At 47.5% G+C, this 14,712-nt stretch overlaps 1 protein-coding gene across 6 annotated transcripts in view; it reads right to left on the bottom strand.

Annotated features, from left to right (window-relative positions):
• Positions 1-6,404: 6,404 nt before the first annotated feature.
• The window catches only part of LOC119432873 (uncharacterized), a 539,288-nt gene continuing 530,980 nt past the window's right edge, over positions 6,405-14,712 (bottom strand). For 5 of the 6 annotated variants that reach the window (XM_037700026.2, XM_037700023.2, XM_049659197.1 and 2 more), the window contains 2 exons: positions 13,612-13,792; positions 6,405-10,824 (listed from right to left, as the gene is read on the bottom strand). In XM_037700026.2, coding sequence (XP_037555954.1) covers positions 10,729-10,824; positions 13,612-13,792 — 277 coding nt within the window. In that variant the 3' untranslated portion in view covers positions 6,405-10,728. The remainder of the gene's footprint in view (positions 10,825-13,611; positions 13,793-14,712) is intronic. The other variant, XM_049659198.1, reaches the window with a different exon arrangement.

Raw genomic sequence — 14,712 nt, 5'->3', positions numbered from 1 at the left:
CTGCAGGCTCGCTTAGCACGGCACTCTCCCATTGCTATATGTATTTTTATTGCGATACCAATCATATGGACACTCCAGGCGCATTTCTGCCGTCGCCGTGAGGATCCGTATAAAGTCCATGGGCGATAAAATCGTCGCCGCGCGCCGTATGATGTATGTGCGAGTGAAAGCGTGCGAGGGCACGGCCGGCTCGATGAAACGTGGCGAGGGTGAGCTGGTGATTGCTTGCGTTAAACCTTTGCGGGACGCCGTTCGATAGAGCCTTAGTATAGCGTAAAACAACGATGCGCCGCAAAGCGCGAAACATCACCGTGTCAAGGTACGAGTAATCAAAGCAGCAAACTAAGCGGTTCGACAACAAAACTAGCCGTTTGGGTCTAGCTCAAGTAAACCTAGCTGAAGCATATAATTGTGTCGCCGCGTGCCGGCAGCTGCACAAAGTAGCGTTTCAGGTAGGGCAGTCACGTGTTCTAGGAGCGGGTACCACGCGGCAAAGCTCCAAATGACCGGCTGCTTTCTCTGGCCACCGGCAAGCGGCGACATGCCGCTATGCTTATGCTATGCTTGCGCCATCGCGGCACCAGCTCGCATCTCCTTAAGGCAAATTTGCGCCTAAAAAAAAAAAAAAAAAAAAAAAAAAAAACAGGCAATTAACTGTAGAAAATCCACTGAAGGACCCGGACTCCAATATGCGATCCTTCTGCACTATTTCAGCAAGAACAGCGCAGCGGTGAACGCTATAAACCTTTTTTCGAACATATTTCCGATACACCCTGTAGTTTACAGGGACGCTTTCGTTAGGCAAAGGAGTGTGCCAAACCGAGTATCGATATCGAAAACAAGGTTGTCTTGCCGTCCGTAGTCCATTACCGAAGCAGGAACACCCGCGAAGCGAAAACTAGTAGCACCATTTATTGCGAATCGGCGAGTTCTACAAGGCAGCAGGACTCGTCCAGCTGCCTTGTAGAACTCGCTCATTCGATGGGTACGAAACGGGCAGCCGTCATTTCGCGGGTACCGCCATGTTTTGTACGCCAAGCAAACTTTGTGAGCCGTTAGCGTCTTCCACTAAATTCCGAAAATAGCGGAGACACGCTATGCGCAAAGCTGCTATAGCGTTCTGCGCGTGTGCAGTGTGGCCCCGCTATATGTTTACGCTTAGTCGTTTAGCGTGGTGCCACTTACGCTATACTAAAGCTAATCTCGCGGAAGGAAAGCGGGGAGGAAGCGCGCAGTCCTCCGTCGCGTGCAAGGCGTCGGGGGGATGGAGGCACATTCTACTCAGGAGCGTCTGCAAAGCGCGGCCACGCTTGCCCGCCAGGGTCGCGCTATCTTGAAAGCCATCTGCGGACAGAGCCCGCCGTGCGCTGTGTTTTTACGGCTTAGTACGCGTGACGCGAGAGCACGGTGTAAGATATATACTCTTTAGGTGGGGACACTTCTCGGCTTGCTTGCTAGATGTGATCGACCAGATAAAGTAGCAAGGGCGCGCGTCTATCGGGGTGTAAAGCCCCTATATTTATAAACGTAGCGCCATCCACTTCCCTCCTCCTCCGTTCCACTATCGCGCTCGGCGCGACCAGCGCGATCGAGGCGCGATATCGACAGTGGCGCCGCCTGCGTCGGGCCTGCCGTGGCAGACGACAGCTAACGCGCTACCAGAGGAAGTCCGAGGAAAACTTCGATCGCGCCCTGCGGAGACGTTTTTGAGGCGCGATTTTGCTTCGTCAGTCAGTAACTGGTCTTAATAATGCCGTTTTGGAAGTAGCAACGCGACGATGCGAGACGGCGCAAATATCAAGTGTGCAGCAAGCGTTTGCGCACGCCGGATGGTAAACAAAAAATGTGTTTGATCCCTCTTATATAGGAATCGGTATAGAACACGAAAGTGAAACGTGTCTTCACAGAAGTAGTGTAATGTTTATTGCACATTGATATATAATGTCTATTGGTGTTTTGTGGCTAAAGCGCCCTTAGGCGTTGATGCACCCACGCTGACGCCTGGTGGCACGTCTCCTCCATCACGACTACCAACGTCGATGACCATGAGCAACCGTCGTGCATATCGAAGCTGCACTACGCTGCACACGCTAGCACAACGCGAAAGACGAAGCACGTAACTGACACACTAATACAACGCGCAAGACAAAGCACGTAACTGAATCGTCACCGAGTCAAATCAGCGCGTACAGCGCGTCGTAATTGCAGCCTCCGCGATCAACTTCAGTGCTGAGACCACCGAAGCGTTCACTGTCGGTGCGCGTTAGTGTCATAATGCAGTACTTCTCTTTTCTGCTCGTAGGCGGCGGCACCGCCCCGAGCAAGAGTGCGGGTAGCGTATTTCTATTTCAGCCTCCGTACAGCGCTCGACCGCTGGCGCCGCGCTGCGCCGCTCGCGCGTACTATGTTTCCAGCCGCCGCCGTTGGAACGGAGGAGGCGTTGACGGAGAACACGCTGGGTTGGGGGTGACTAGCCTGCTGTTAGGGGATCGGTGGTATTCATAAACGCATCACTGTTTTGATGATCCAAATATAATCTCACTATCAGGGAGGGAGCAGTCTACCTGACTGGAGCAGTATTTTTTTATTTGGGGTGTTGCTACGCTGCGCTCCGCAACACCCCAACGACCGCCGCTTCGCGTCGGCGCCCGGCACCACGGCTTCCGCCGTGGCGCCGGGGTTCAAACTACCGCGCTGGCAAACAGACAGGAAAAAAAAAAGCGTGATATGAAACAACGCGCAAGACAAAGCACGTAACTGAATCGTCACCGAGTCAAATCAGCGCGTACAGCGCGTCGTAATTGCAGCCTCCGCGATCAACTTCAGTGCTGAGACCACCGAAGCGTTCACTGTCGGTGCGCGTTAGTGTCATAATGCAGTACTTCTCTTTTCTGCTCGTAGGCGGCGGCACCGCCCCGAGCAAGAGTGCGGGTAGCGTATTTCTATTTCAGCCTCCGTACAGCGCTCGACCGCTGGCGCCGCGCTGCGCCGCTCGCGCGTACTATGTTTCCAGCCGCCGCCGTTGGAACGGAGGAGGCGTTGACGGAGAACACGCTGGGTTGGGGGTGACTAGCCTGCTGTTAGGGGATCGGTGGTATTCATAAACGCATCACTGTTTTGATGATCCAAATATAATCTCACTATCAGGGAGGGAGCAGTCTACCTGACTGGAGCAGTATTTTTTTATTTGGGGTGTTGCTACGCTGCGCTCCGCAACACCCCAACGACCGCCGCTTCGCGTCGGCGCCCGGCACCACGGCTTCCGCCGTGGCGCCGGGGTTCAAACTACCGCGCTGGCAAACAGACAGGAAAAAAAAGCGTGATATGAAAAAAAACATCGAATCAGGGCGGGATTCGAACCCGCGTACGTATTATCCTGAAGCGAGCGCCGTAACCACTCGGCCACACAGCCACACTTGCCAGGTTTGCAAGCATGCGAACCATATGATTGCGTTCGAGCGCCCTCGGCGAAAGCAACCACCTAGAAACGCGGTACGCGCGAGCGGCGCAGCGTGGCGCCAGCGGTCGAGCGCTGTACGGAGGCTGAAATAGAAATACGCGCGCGGGTACACGGAGGAGTAGCAACGCGACGATGCGAGACGGCCGCAAATATCAAGTGTGCAGCAAGCGTTTGCGCACGCCGGATGGTAAACAAAAAAAGTATTTTGCCCTCGCCTTGTCGGTTGCGGCAACTTAAGGCGCAGCAGCATGCCATCACAACGAAGTTCTTGTCCCTAACACGTTTGATCCGTTTGTGCGTACAGCACTTTCGTCGCACAGGCCCGAGAATGGCAGTCGGAGCGCGCTGGAAAGAAAAAAATATACAAAAGCACGACGCGAACTTCCACGTGACACGGATTGGCCAATGGGGGAGCGGAGGAGGCTGGGGCGACAGGAGGCGGCTAAGAGAGGGCGAGGAGGAAGCGCCGGGGTGAGCGCGGTGGCGGCAAGATCTAAGAATGGCGCTACTTTTATAAATATAGGGGCTTTATCGGGGTGGTGACGGCAGCGGATACCTATCGGCGGAACGACGAAACTTCAGTTAGAACGCAGGCGAGAGCGTGCGCCGACAAGGAACGCGCGCATGCCCTCTCCCCGGTGACCTACTTTCGTGCGTCACTCAATCATTTCGAATTCCCCGCGAACCGCTGGTTGCTATAACAACGGGAGCTTAAACCAATACAAAACTTTCTGTGTTCAAGTTGCGTCGTACTGCCTATCGATAGGTATCCGCTGCCGTCACCGGGCCGATCAGCGAGCGCCTTTGCTACTTTATCTGGTCGATCGAGTCTGGCGAGTGTCCTCACCTAAAGAGTATATATCTTACACCGTGCGCGAGAGGCAGCACGAAGGTCAATCGCGCGCTGCTGTACCGCGCTTCTTCACTCCAGCGTTCGGCGAGTTTCCGCGGCTATAAGTGAGATGTGTTCATGTTTACTCACGCGCGCGTGACACCATGCTTGTTAATTTAGTTAGTGTGCCTATGCTTACAAGTTTCAACAACTGGTGCGGCGAGCCCGGGAGACTGCAAGCAGGAGCCCTCGACTGAGAGCACCTCCCAGCAGAAGCAGGAAGACACCTGCTTGTTTTTTGTTTTTGTTTTTTTCCTCTCAATAAATGTTTTTCCGCCTCCTCCTACATACGGCCGATAAAACGACTAACCTTACTTCGTATAGCTGTCTACTAATTTGCTATCGCAATCGATGCTTCGCCTTTCGGGCGAAACTGCGATTTTTTTGCTAGAGTTAGATTGTAAATGCCAGCATCAGGAGGACAACAAACGTTATATATTTAATCTAACCACCCGGTGTGTTAGCTCACTGGCTATGGCGTTGCACTGCCAAGTTCGATACCGGCCGCATTTCAAAGAGGCGAAACAGTGCAATAACGCCCGTGTATACAGTAGCGCACCCAGGATCTCTGCCAGGGGGGTGTTGACAGTTTAGCAATACCATCTAAACAGCACTAATTTCGATTTCTGCACGGGAAATGGTAAAAAAAAAAAATGCGCTTTTTGCGAGTGTGCAGACGATTGCGCGTCTTACATCTTAGTTGCAGTACTCAAATGCGTAAGGAAAGAAAAGGGGTTAAACAAAAAGGGGGGGTTAAGTCGGCCTCAGGGGGGGGGGGTTCCAACCCCCGAATCCCCCCCCGTCGGTGCGCCACTGCGTGTATAGTTAGATTTTGATGCACGTTAAGGAAAGCCAGATGGTCAAAATTTATTCGGAGTCCTCCACTACGGCGTGCCTAATAATTATAAGGTGCTTTCGCCATGTAAAATCCCAGAATTTTTTTATGTAAAGAATTTTTGTATATAACCACAGCCCTCGCAGGTGGGGACAGTCATAACATCGCGCCGAGCGAGTAAATTAGTCTGCGCACATTTGGAAATGAAGCCCGATCACAGGGCTCATTGGCAAAATTTCGCGTCGACTAAGTGGCATTGTAGTTGAATACAAGTTTTAGATTTCGCACATAATTCTAGTCACTTGGTGTTGCAAACAACAAACTTATTCTCACAAGAAAAAATATAAATTTACTGACAAATGAATTACTGACTCCAAAGACGAAAAACCACAGCCGTACACGAACGTGCACAAACTGTTGACAATATAGACGACGCGCCAGGAGCAACCCACCCTAAGCGTGATGACGACTGCGACTCTACTCGACTTCGCAGGGCATAGTTTCCTAGAATATTCCGTATATACTGCGGTAACTACCTGCCGACTCACATTTCAAATACTCGAGCAGAACACTTCGACCGGCAGCCTCAAGTTGCCTTCACGTAGCCAGCGCACGCGCGGCGCGGGGTTCCCCCTCTGACGTCACAAGCGAGAGGGCGCCACTCAAAGATCTCGAGGCTAATTGTGAGGACATCTTTCACCACCTTCAGATGGCAACAATAATCAAAGTTCCACAGAGGCATTTAAACTAAACAGTTGCGACTCAGTAGAATACAGATTAATATACAGACGTCAAGCTGTCTGAGACAGCTTTTTGCCTGGGGGGGCCCCCAACTTGTGTGTTGGAAATAAAGTGGATTCTATTGCAAACGTAAATGTGATGTTTTACACCAGTATAATTGGCAATAAAGGAAAACAAATTGAGCTAAAATGCAAACCACAGGACATAGCAAAAGTAAGGTGAGCACATTGCCATTACTGTCTAGGTTGAAGTGGAACCACAGTTGCATAATAAACACTCAGTGTATAAAAACGAGTTCACTATTAAATAAGAACGGTATTTATACTTGGTTACAGTGATTAACTGATGTTCATATGTAGTTTTGATCTGCCTTTAAGACAGCTTTGACAATACGAGTCATGAATCATTTTGCGGCATCACCACCTCATCTGGTACAAATAGCAGGTCAATGCAAAAACACAATGCAAAATAAGGTATCCATTGTGTAGTCCTTTATTAAGTTTATAAAAATACATGACTCACTAAAACTTGCGGCACGCGGTTAGTAAAGCGCCCTTGTACATAAGCAAAAGTTAAAAAAACAGAAACAGTCTCCTTAGCTACCACTCTCTCTGACAAAGTGACAAACGTGGCACCTTTGAATAAGTACAAAACAAATCCAGTCGCACACAAAGCACCAGGAAGAAGCCAGAAGCTAGACTGTAATTAATCACACTAGTCGGTAACAACAACAAAGGAACACTGCAACGGGAGCTGCGTGCGAAGAGGGAGACTTAAGTAAAGCTGCAACTGTATGACACAATCTCAAAGGCATTTAGGACTACAAATTAAAAACGCTGATCATTCATAACTAGCTAAACACACAAAAGGAAAAAAAGGACTGTGCTTCAATTGGCCACTTCCACTGTCTTAGTCGAGTTGAGAGAAGTTTTCAGTAGAGCTGTTAGCAACACATTCACAACTGAGACGATGCATCAACCTTGGCTCTGCACTTGCTGAATGTATGCACCAGGAACAGTCCGAATAACGGCAGATAAAATGGACGACTTGGTGTTCTAATAAGTGCTTGGCACACAGCAGGCGCGGCGAATGACGTACACTTGGTGACAGAAAAATGGCTTATTTCAGTACAGTGCAACTTAGCGGCTTCCTACTATTGCTTAACTACAGAAGCACCATGTCCTGCTTGATGCAATTCAACTTCATGCAGCAGAATAAGCAAAAGGCTAGTCACAGCATCACAGGAGGCTCTTTATGAAGGCCTCGTTCGTCATGACCATTAGTTATACACCCTGTCGCTACCCTCAGAGGCTATGCCACAGGAATACGATGCCACGAATCCTGTACGAAATAAGAAAGCACTTGCACTTCACAAGGACTTCGTCAGTATTTCACCCCTCTGTGCTGAAACTGGCACCTCCAGGCAGAAAAGTTTCATGACCGAAGGTTGTGCACTCTTCGCAATCTGTGGTGCGTAGGACTTTGATATCAGCGAAAACAGCGGTAATGCTGGATGCATATGTCCATCTGCGGGCAAATCATTCCTGAAGACAAGCCATCTCCAGTGGTGCGACACCTCTGAATGCTGCAGTACTGCAGTTTTTTTTAAATCAGACTGTAGTCTAGGAGAGCTCCTATACCCCAGTGCCCGTAACTCTAATTGCATAGCCACTAGGACACTGTCAAAATGTAAGCAAGTAGGCCAGTACTATCTGTATAGAGTGTCATTGGCAACCCTGTTACGCTGAAGCAAAAAAAGTGTTAGGATACACATTCTCATCATATACTGTATTCTAACAATTGCTGCTGCTTTCGTGTGACAGAGTCACTGACATGATGATGATGCAGACAATGTTGATAAATTGTTGCCGAGTGTGGCAGCATACTTAGCATGCCACCACAGATGCCTCAGGGCAAGTGTACCTGCAAGGAAACTACCTTCATACATCAAATTGCATTAAAATTCCTGCAGGCACACTGCGGCCACCTTCCAGGTTCTTTTCCATTTCTGTGCTAGAGCAAGGCATTTCTCTGTAGCTGTGTCATGTGCATTGTGCACTCAAGGTTCCCGAAGACCCAGTCTTGTTCGATCATGCTCCCACCAGCAAGAGAAAATAATCACCAGACTTAGGAGAGCTTTTTTTTTTATCATAAGTTCACTTTTCATGCAATGAACCGTTTTTTGTTCATATACGTGAAACACACTGTGCAGATTTGTCATATGCATGTTAAAACTCCACTGATATCACACAACTTGCTTCCAGAAACAGTCAGATGGCTGCATATGTTCTCGTGAAAGTCCTTTCTTTGGCTGGCCAATGCGAATTCCTTGCTCTCACTCATTGCCACCACAATTATGAAACGGACATTAGGCAGACTTTCTAAATATGCTCTTCTGTTAGCGTGGCTGTCCCAGTATACTCAAGAATACTCTGAGTAATGATATGCTTTAGTTATTCTAGCAACCTTCTACCATTACCTTGAGAGCATAAAAAAAAGCATGGACAAGCCTGCATAAACATGCCTAGAGTGCAGTGTGGTACACATTCAGCGCGGAGTGTGTCAGCGCCAGGCACGCTTACACAATAATCCCCCCCCCCCCCCCCCCCCCCAAAAAAAAAAAGATGAAAGAAAAGAAGGTGAGAGCTTCAAATTCCAGGCTCATCCTCGACTGGCTCTATCAAAACAGTCATAGTAGTATTCTCAACACGGACAGGAAATTACAAAGCGAGCACACTGCCGAGAAGGCAACTGTACCAAATTCACATCACCAGGCTGGCTTGAAATGCAAAAGGCAGCTTTCATCAACACTGCATGTTGTGGAGCATAGCAGCAACGTTCACTCACGGCAGTATATCCTACAGAGAATGACTGCTAGATAAATATATTGTAGGTATTCTAGGCATCTTTCTTATAAATTGGTTAGGCATACAGGACATCTCTTGGTATTTGTCACAAACCCACTGGCTTCATACAAGTTTTCATCATGACCTAGTCAAGACTGTGTTATCATTTGAAAACACAGTACAAAGTGTTCTGTGAAATATCCACAGTAGCCGCCGTACTGCAGTACGTCATGGTAGATACCCTATTTACACGATCCTAAGGTGCACCTTTTTCCACAAAATAGGTCTGAAAAATGCTTGTGCTTTGGAATTGGATATGAAACCACGTTCACAGCTTTTCCAGGAGCCTACTGTCAGTGCAAACGTCATCATCAGTGCCATCATTATGGCGACAAAACTCGCTTCCTTGAAGGTTGGCTTGGCAGTGACAATATACAACTTTCTTTACGAAGGCTCATTAAAGAAAGAAGTTACTTTAATGCTAAGCTGGAGGCACTAGAGCTGCATCACATTTTTTTTTTTTAGAGGGGGGGGGGGGGGCATACTGAAGACTTGCCTACGTCGTCGGACGAACTGGCAAAGCCATCTGTAAGAGCATGGGCCACAATCTCATTCGTGATGGTTCAGGATTCATTCAAGAAATGTGGAATACCAAATGCCATTGACGGCACGGTCAACAATGTGTTGTGGTTCATTAACGTGATGACGATGTACATTAAGCGTGAATACAGTTTCATTCTGTGAAAGTAATTCCATCTTTTTGCAAAGATTGGAGGCGTGCTACATTTTTCTTGGTATATAAATCGAGTGTGCATGCCTTTGGTGCCCATTATTTTTTTACTTTGAACCTATAAAAACACATGGTGTGCATTACATTTAAAGGCACATTATAATTGGGTTGTTGGGCACATGAATTGCTGTTGTTTCGTACAACTTCACTATTGCTCAAGGTGTGGTTGACTGTACAGACAATTTCTTGAAGTCGCATCTGCCTCTAGTGTGGTGAACAACTAGCAAGAGTTTTCCTACTCCTGTCTTATTAATGCACTTCAAGTTTATACCAGCCTACACAGGTATAAATGCATATTATGTTACAAACAACAGGCTCTGTATGTTATTCTGGCTCTTTCTTGAGCACAGAAGACTGTATACAGTATACCCAACAGCATGCGAAACTACATCCACTGACGTTTATAGTAATGTGAAAGTATGTCGTGGTCATCTTAACAAATACCTCATGGTTGTTGTGCATCCGGTTTTCAGCAGCCGCACAGACCAGATGCCAAGTGCGCAGCAATGTGGTATCCAAGCACAACAAACAAAAACACACAGGAATCACAATGGTGCTATTTTTCCTTGCATAGACGAAATAGAACAGGCAAGAGAGCATGCTGACTATCAAATCATGTTTAGTATTGGATTCTGCAGAATATCAAAGTCGTAATCACAGAGGGAAAGGAGGACATACGAAAGGACCCCTATTTGCGTCGAGCCTAACAGCATACATTACACGCGCTCAAGAAAGAAATCCAAGTCCCTTTTGTGAAGGGAAAACAAATGCAACCCCTTCTGTCTTCTCTTGTCTAGTGTTTCGTCCTTGCAATGGAAAATAGCACAATGTCAAACCAACTACCCCAACAGTACATTCTTACAGATCACAATGGCATTCCATATCTACTAGCACTATTCCTTCCACTCCTTGAATAAGCTGCTCTTTGAGATGATCAACGCCAGCGAGATTATGCTCCGGCGACCAGCTCATGGTCTAGAAATGTCACTTGGAACACTGGTGCATCATCGTCTCGAAGACACCCATTCAAAAAGACTTCACTAGGGGGAATGCAAAATGAACTAAAGTACCTGTACTGGGCGCACAGAAATAGATTATCAGCATTTATACATATATATGCATATTCAAGTAAATCACGATTCTTTTTTTTCTCTCTCTCTCTCTTTACGACTTGGCGACATCAGTGCTCTGGATCCTTTGCTCCCATTGTGCGATGAGGGCACTGCGGCGCCGTGGAACACTGGAAGTGTTGCACGTCTGCTAGAAAAAAGGATAATAAAGATAATTTTCACAGAATCAATGCCAGAAGCCATGGTGAATTAATCTTACAAGGTCACCTGCATATGATGTCATTGCGTTAAACTGGAACATAAGTAATGCAGCTGACAACTGTTAGGAGCAGTAGAAGGATGTCACACAAAGACGACTGTGGAACTGTGTATGTTTCTTAGCAAATGCCGCACAGTGCTTGTGTTGTGTGTCCTGGCAAGCTGTGCCGGCAGAGACTTGAACGGCAAAACTGTTGTCTGGGTGCCAAGCGTCCAGTAAACCAGCATTACGTTTGTGCAAACTGTGTCACACTACCTGTGAGACTTCTCCGAGTCGCTTCGCGACCTCGTGGTTGTGCTATCACTGGAAATGTGCTGTTGGATATGGCCGTTGCAGCAAACGTTATGGGAAATGACTGAAGATTTTATGCACCAGCAGATTATATGTGCTGTGTGTTACTGATCTCTAGTTGTCTTACAAATGAAACCAGGTTCACAATTTAGTTTTCCTGACTTTCCAGGCTTGGTTTCTTATAGTATCCCTATAAAACAGGGACATTTAGAAATAGTGTCTCCAAGTGACTTTCTCTGCTGAATATCCCTCACTCCTTCGTGTGCCTTTTCCGTTCTTTTCTAGTCTTTTTTTGTGTTCCTTCGTACGACAGGCCAATAGCATCCTCTAACTTTGTGTCTCTTATTTCTAAAACTCCCTAATTAAGTGTCAGCATTTCTGAAGACAGTCCTTGGCACGTATGGGTAAGTTGTGCAATGGCACTCTGAGGAAAGGGTTTGCCTTTTGTCTTGAGAATAATCGTCATCTATCTTGCATGTCATTAACGCTGCGCGCCCGGTGCTTGTCGGTAATGAAAGGCATGTGCGTTATCAGCATGACACAATTCTTGACAGGGAAGTAGCAAAGCGCAGAAAGTTTTCAAGAAAGCAAATGCATGCAAGACAGATGACAATAATTGCTGAGGGACAAATATACGTCCACGAAGGATGTAACCTTTATTTAGAGTGTGCTGCATAATTACGCTGACCGGAATTTATTTGTCCTGCAGGAGAAACCAGACCAACTGCTTGGTTAGACAATGGCTTCATATGTGTTGTCACATGCTGCCAGTGGACTGTTGTGCTCTTCAATGCAAGCAAGGCTAAATTCTGGGAAAATTGGTGCATGATCAACTAAGACGAAAACCAGCGAAAAAAATGCATACAGAAGATACTAGTAGCACACCGAACACACACTGGACTCCAGAATTCATCCTACATGTACTTCTTGCATCTTGTGTAACGTAAAAACCCGTATTTCCGACATTATTTTCCCAAAAATTTGACACGAATAACCTCCATCTAGTATGCTTTCCACATCACTCTGCACATGTAGCCACCGTTTCGGTTTTAAAAGGTGGTGCAAAGCAGCAGGCAATTATCGCCATCGTCATCAGGCACTGCCGACTGAAGCGGGAAACCGAAATCCCCAACGCCTGTGCTAGCCATGCCGAAACATTTGCCGAAGCCTGCACCACCTGCATTCTGCATATTACGCCAATGAACTCGCCGACCATCGTCAACTTGCCGCACCGATACGTGGCACATGAACAACGGTAAATTACAAACGTGCTCTGCACCTTTGGTAACATGCAGCTGTGTGATCGATGAGATCACATGGGAACGGCATGATGGCTAGCCAGCCGTCGACCAGCGAAGCCAAGCTGTTAGCCAGCTTGAGTACGGACGACGAGAATGTGCCTTTCAAGCGGCTCTTGCTGAACATTTGCTGAACCAGAAAATAGATAATTTAAGCTCACAAGCGAATATTTGCTTTGGCGTAATTAAGTACCAGCGAGCATTTTATGTTATTTTTATTTTTCCTAGACTCAGGCATACCTTTTTGCACGTATTTACACCAAAAATGTTGTGTTATGTATTTTGTTCTTTTGTGGTGGGAGGGGGGGGGGGGGGGGGGGGCTGGACGCCGATATATTTTTCTAGATGACTTTTCACCGACTTATTCTGATGGATACTTGTTTTACCGTCGACCTTACCGTCTTTTTTTTTACTTCTTTTGACAATCACTGGCTCAATAATTTGTCCGCGCTGCAATGCCACACGGCAATGTGTCTATGCAGGAATTAATTAAAGTGTGTGAATTTGCGATTTCTGGAAAAATAGATGCTTATTCAAAACATTATGCGGGCACAAACTTGGGATGCAAATAACATACAAGCAACGACAGCTTGGGCGGAGTGCTGATGCATGACCTTGACCTCACCAAGCGCTTTCCTGAGGTGCATGTAGGCTAGCGGCTGTGCGTTGATCCCCATCATAGCTCCTTCGAAAATCTGCAGTCATTCGCCATTTTTTGTTAAAATCGATTTCCGGAAATGAAGTTTGGCACACCAGTCTCGCTCTGTTTTTGTTGGTTTAAAGAAAAATGCTGAAAGATTATATTGCCTCGGATCTTGCATTCCCTATTTCACTATACCAGTCGAATATTGAATGAAATAAATCATGGCCAACCGCATTTTAGATTTAATAATTGTTATATCCGATAATTGGCTATATTCATATCTGAAAGTACAATTGTATTGGTAAATCACATCCCTTCGGCCAACGAGTGATATCGTCCTCCGCTTCCTAAGTGTGAGAGGTGCCTAAGAAGATTTTAGAGCACGAGAGCTACGATTCTTGAGCGGTCATTGTTTCGTTACAGAATGCACTTGGAAGTTTGTACAAGCAGTTAGCACGCAGAAAGACTAGCATGTGAAATACATACATTGGCAGCCTCTGACGAGCCATTGACAGTGGTCTGTTCCTGAAGGCTCGCATCACTGCCAACACGTTGCAAGGTGGGTCCATCTGTGGCGTCAGTGGCGTGGTCTGCGTCCCCTACTGTGCTTCCCTCAAACAGGCTCAGGTTGGGCTGGGACTGGCCGAGCAGTCGAAGACGTTGACGCCTGTCATTGAAAGAGAGAGAGAGAGAGATTAACTTTATTGTCCAAACAGCTCATTGTGGGAGCAGTCAGTGGCAGAAACAAGCTAAATATTTTAGCCATTGAGAAATATTCATAGTTACGGTTATATATTTTGATACCATAAATAAATATATAAATATAAAAAATATATATATGCTGATGATGATTTGATACCATTGCGACAGAAATTATAAGGACACTTCAGGTAACACACAAAATACTTCAGTTGCGCTCGCGCCGTCGCCAAGATATCCCGTGCGCAACGGCGCAACACGGGCCGAACCCGTCAAGCCACCTGCAGAATGTTGGAGCCATAGGTTGGAGGTCACGAGATTCACTGCGGGTGCAAGGCCAAGTCGAAAAGTTACAGTGACGTTCCACTCCGTGAACGCGGGTGACGCGCAAGCGTATGGACGCCGCGAACATGCGCAGCGAGCTAGGCAACGTCGATGCACAAACGGAAAGGGCGCGAACGCGGTCACGGACATTGATCTCGACGGTGCGACGCCTGGTGTGCCACAGGGAAAGCGCATATTGCTACACATGCAAAACAGAGACGCCGCGAACACGCACAGCGAGCACAGCGTCGATGCACAAACGGAAAGGGCGCGAACGCGGCGATTCTCTTCTCCAAGAGCCTTCCTCCTCCGGCGTTCGTTTCCTTCACGGCGACAAACATAATCTCACGGACTTCACAGACGGGGCAGCTACACTTGCGCGTAAAAGGCCGGTGCCTATATGCGCGCTGTCTTCCTGCGCGACCACCACCTCTCCGTATCTCTTTCGCTCCACTTCTCCTTTCCTCAAGGGTGCTGAGCCGTGCTCCCACTTGGGAAGCAGATTATAAGCCCCATTTCCCTATCGAACATCTCTCCCCCATTGTTACAAGCCACTTGATCTGC

The sequence above is a fragment of the Dermacentor silvarum genome, chromosome 11 (assembly GCF_013339745.2).
Source record: "Dermacentor silvarum isolate Dsil-2018 chromosome 11, BIME_Dsil_1.4, whole genome shotgun sequence".
Lineage (NCBI taxonomy): Eukaryota > Metazoa > Arthropoda > Arachnida > Ixodida > Ixodidae > Dermacentor > Dermacentor silvarum.
This window is presented reverse-complemented; position numbering and strand designations above follow the sequence as displayed.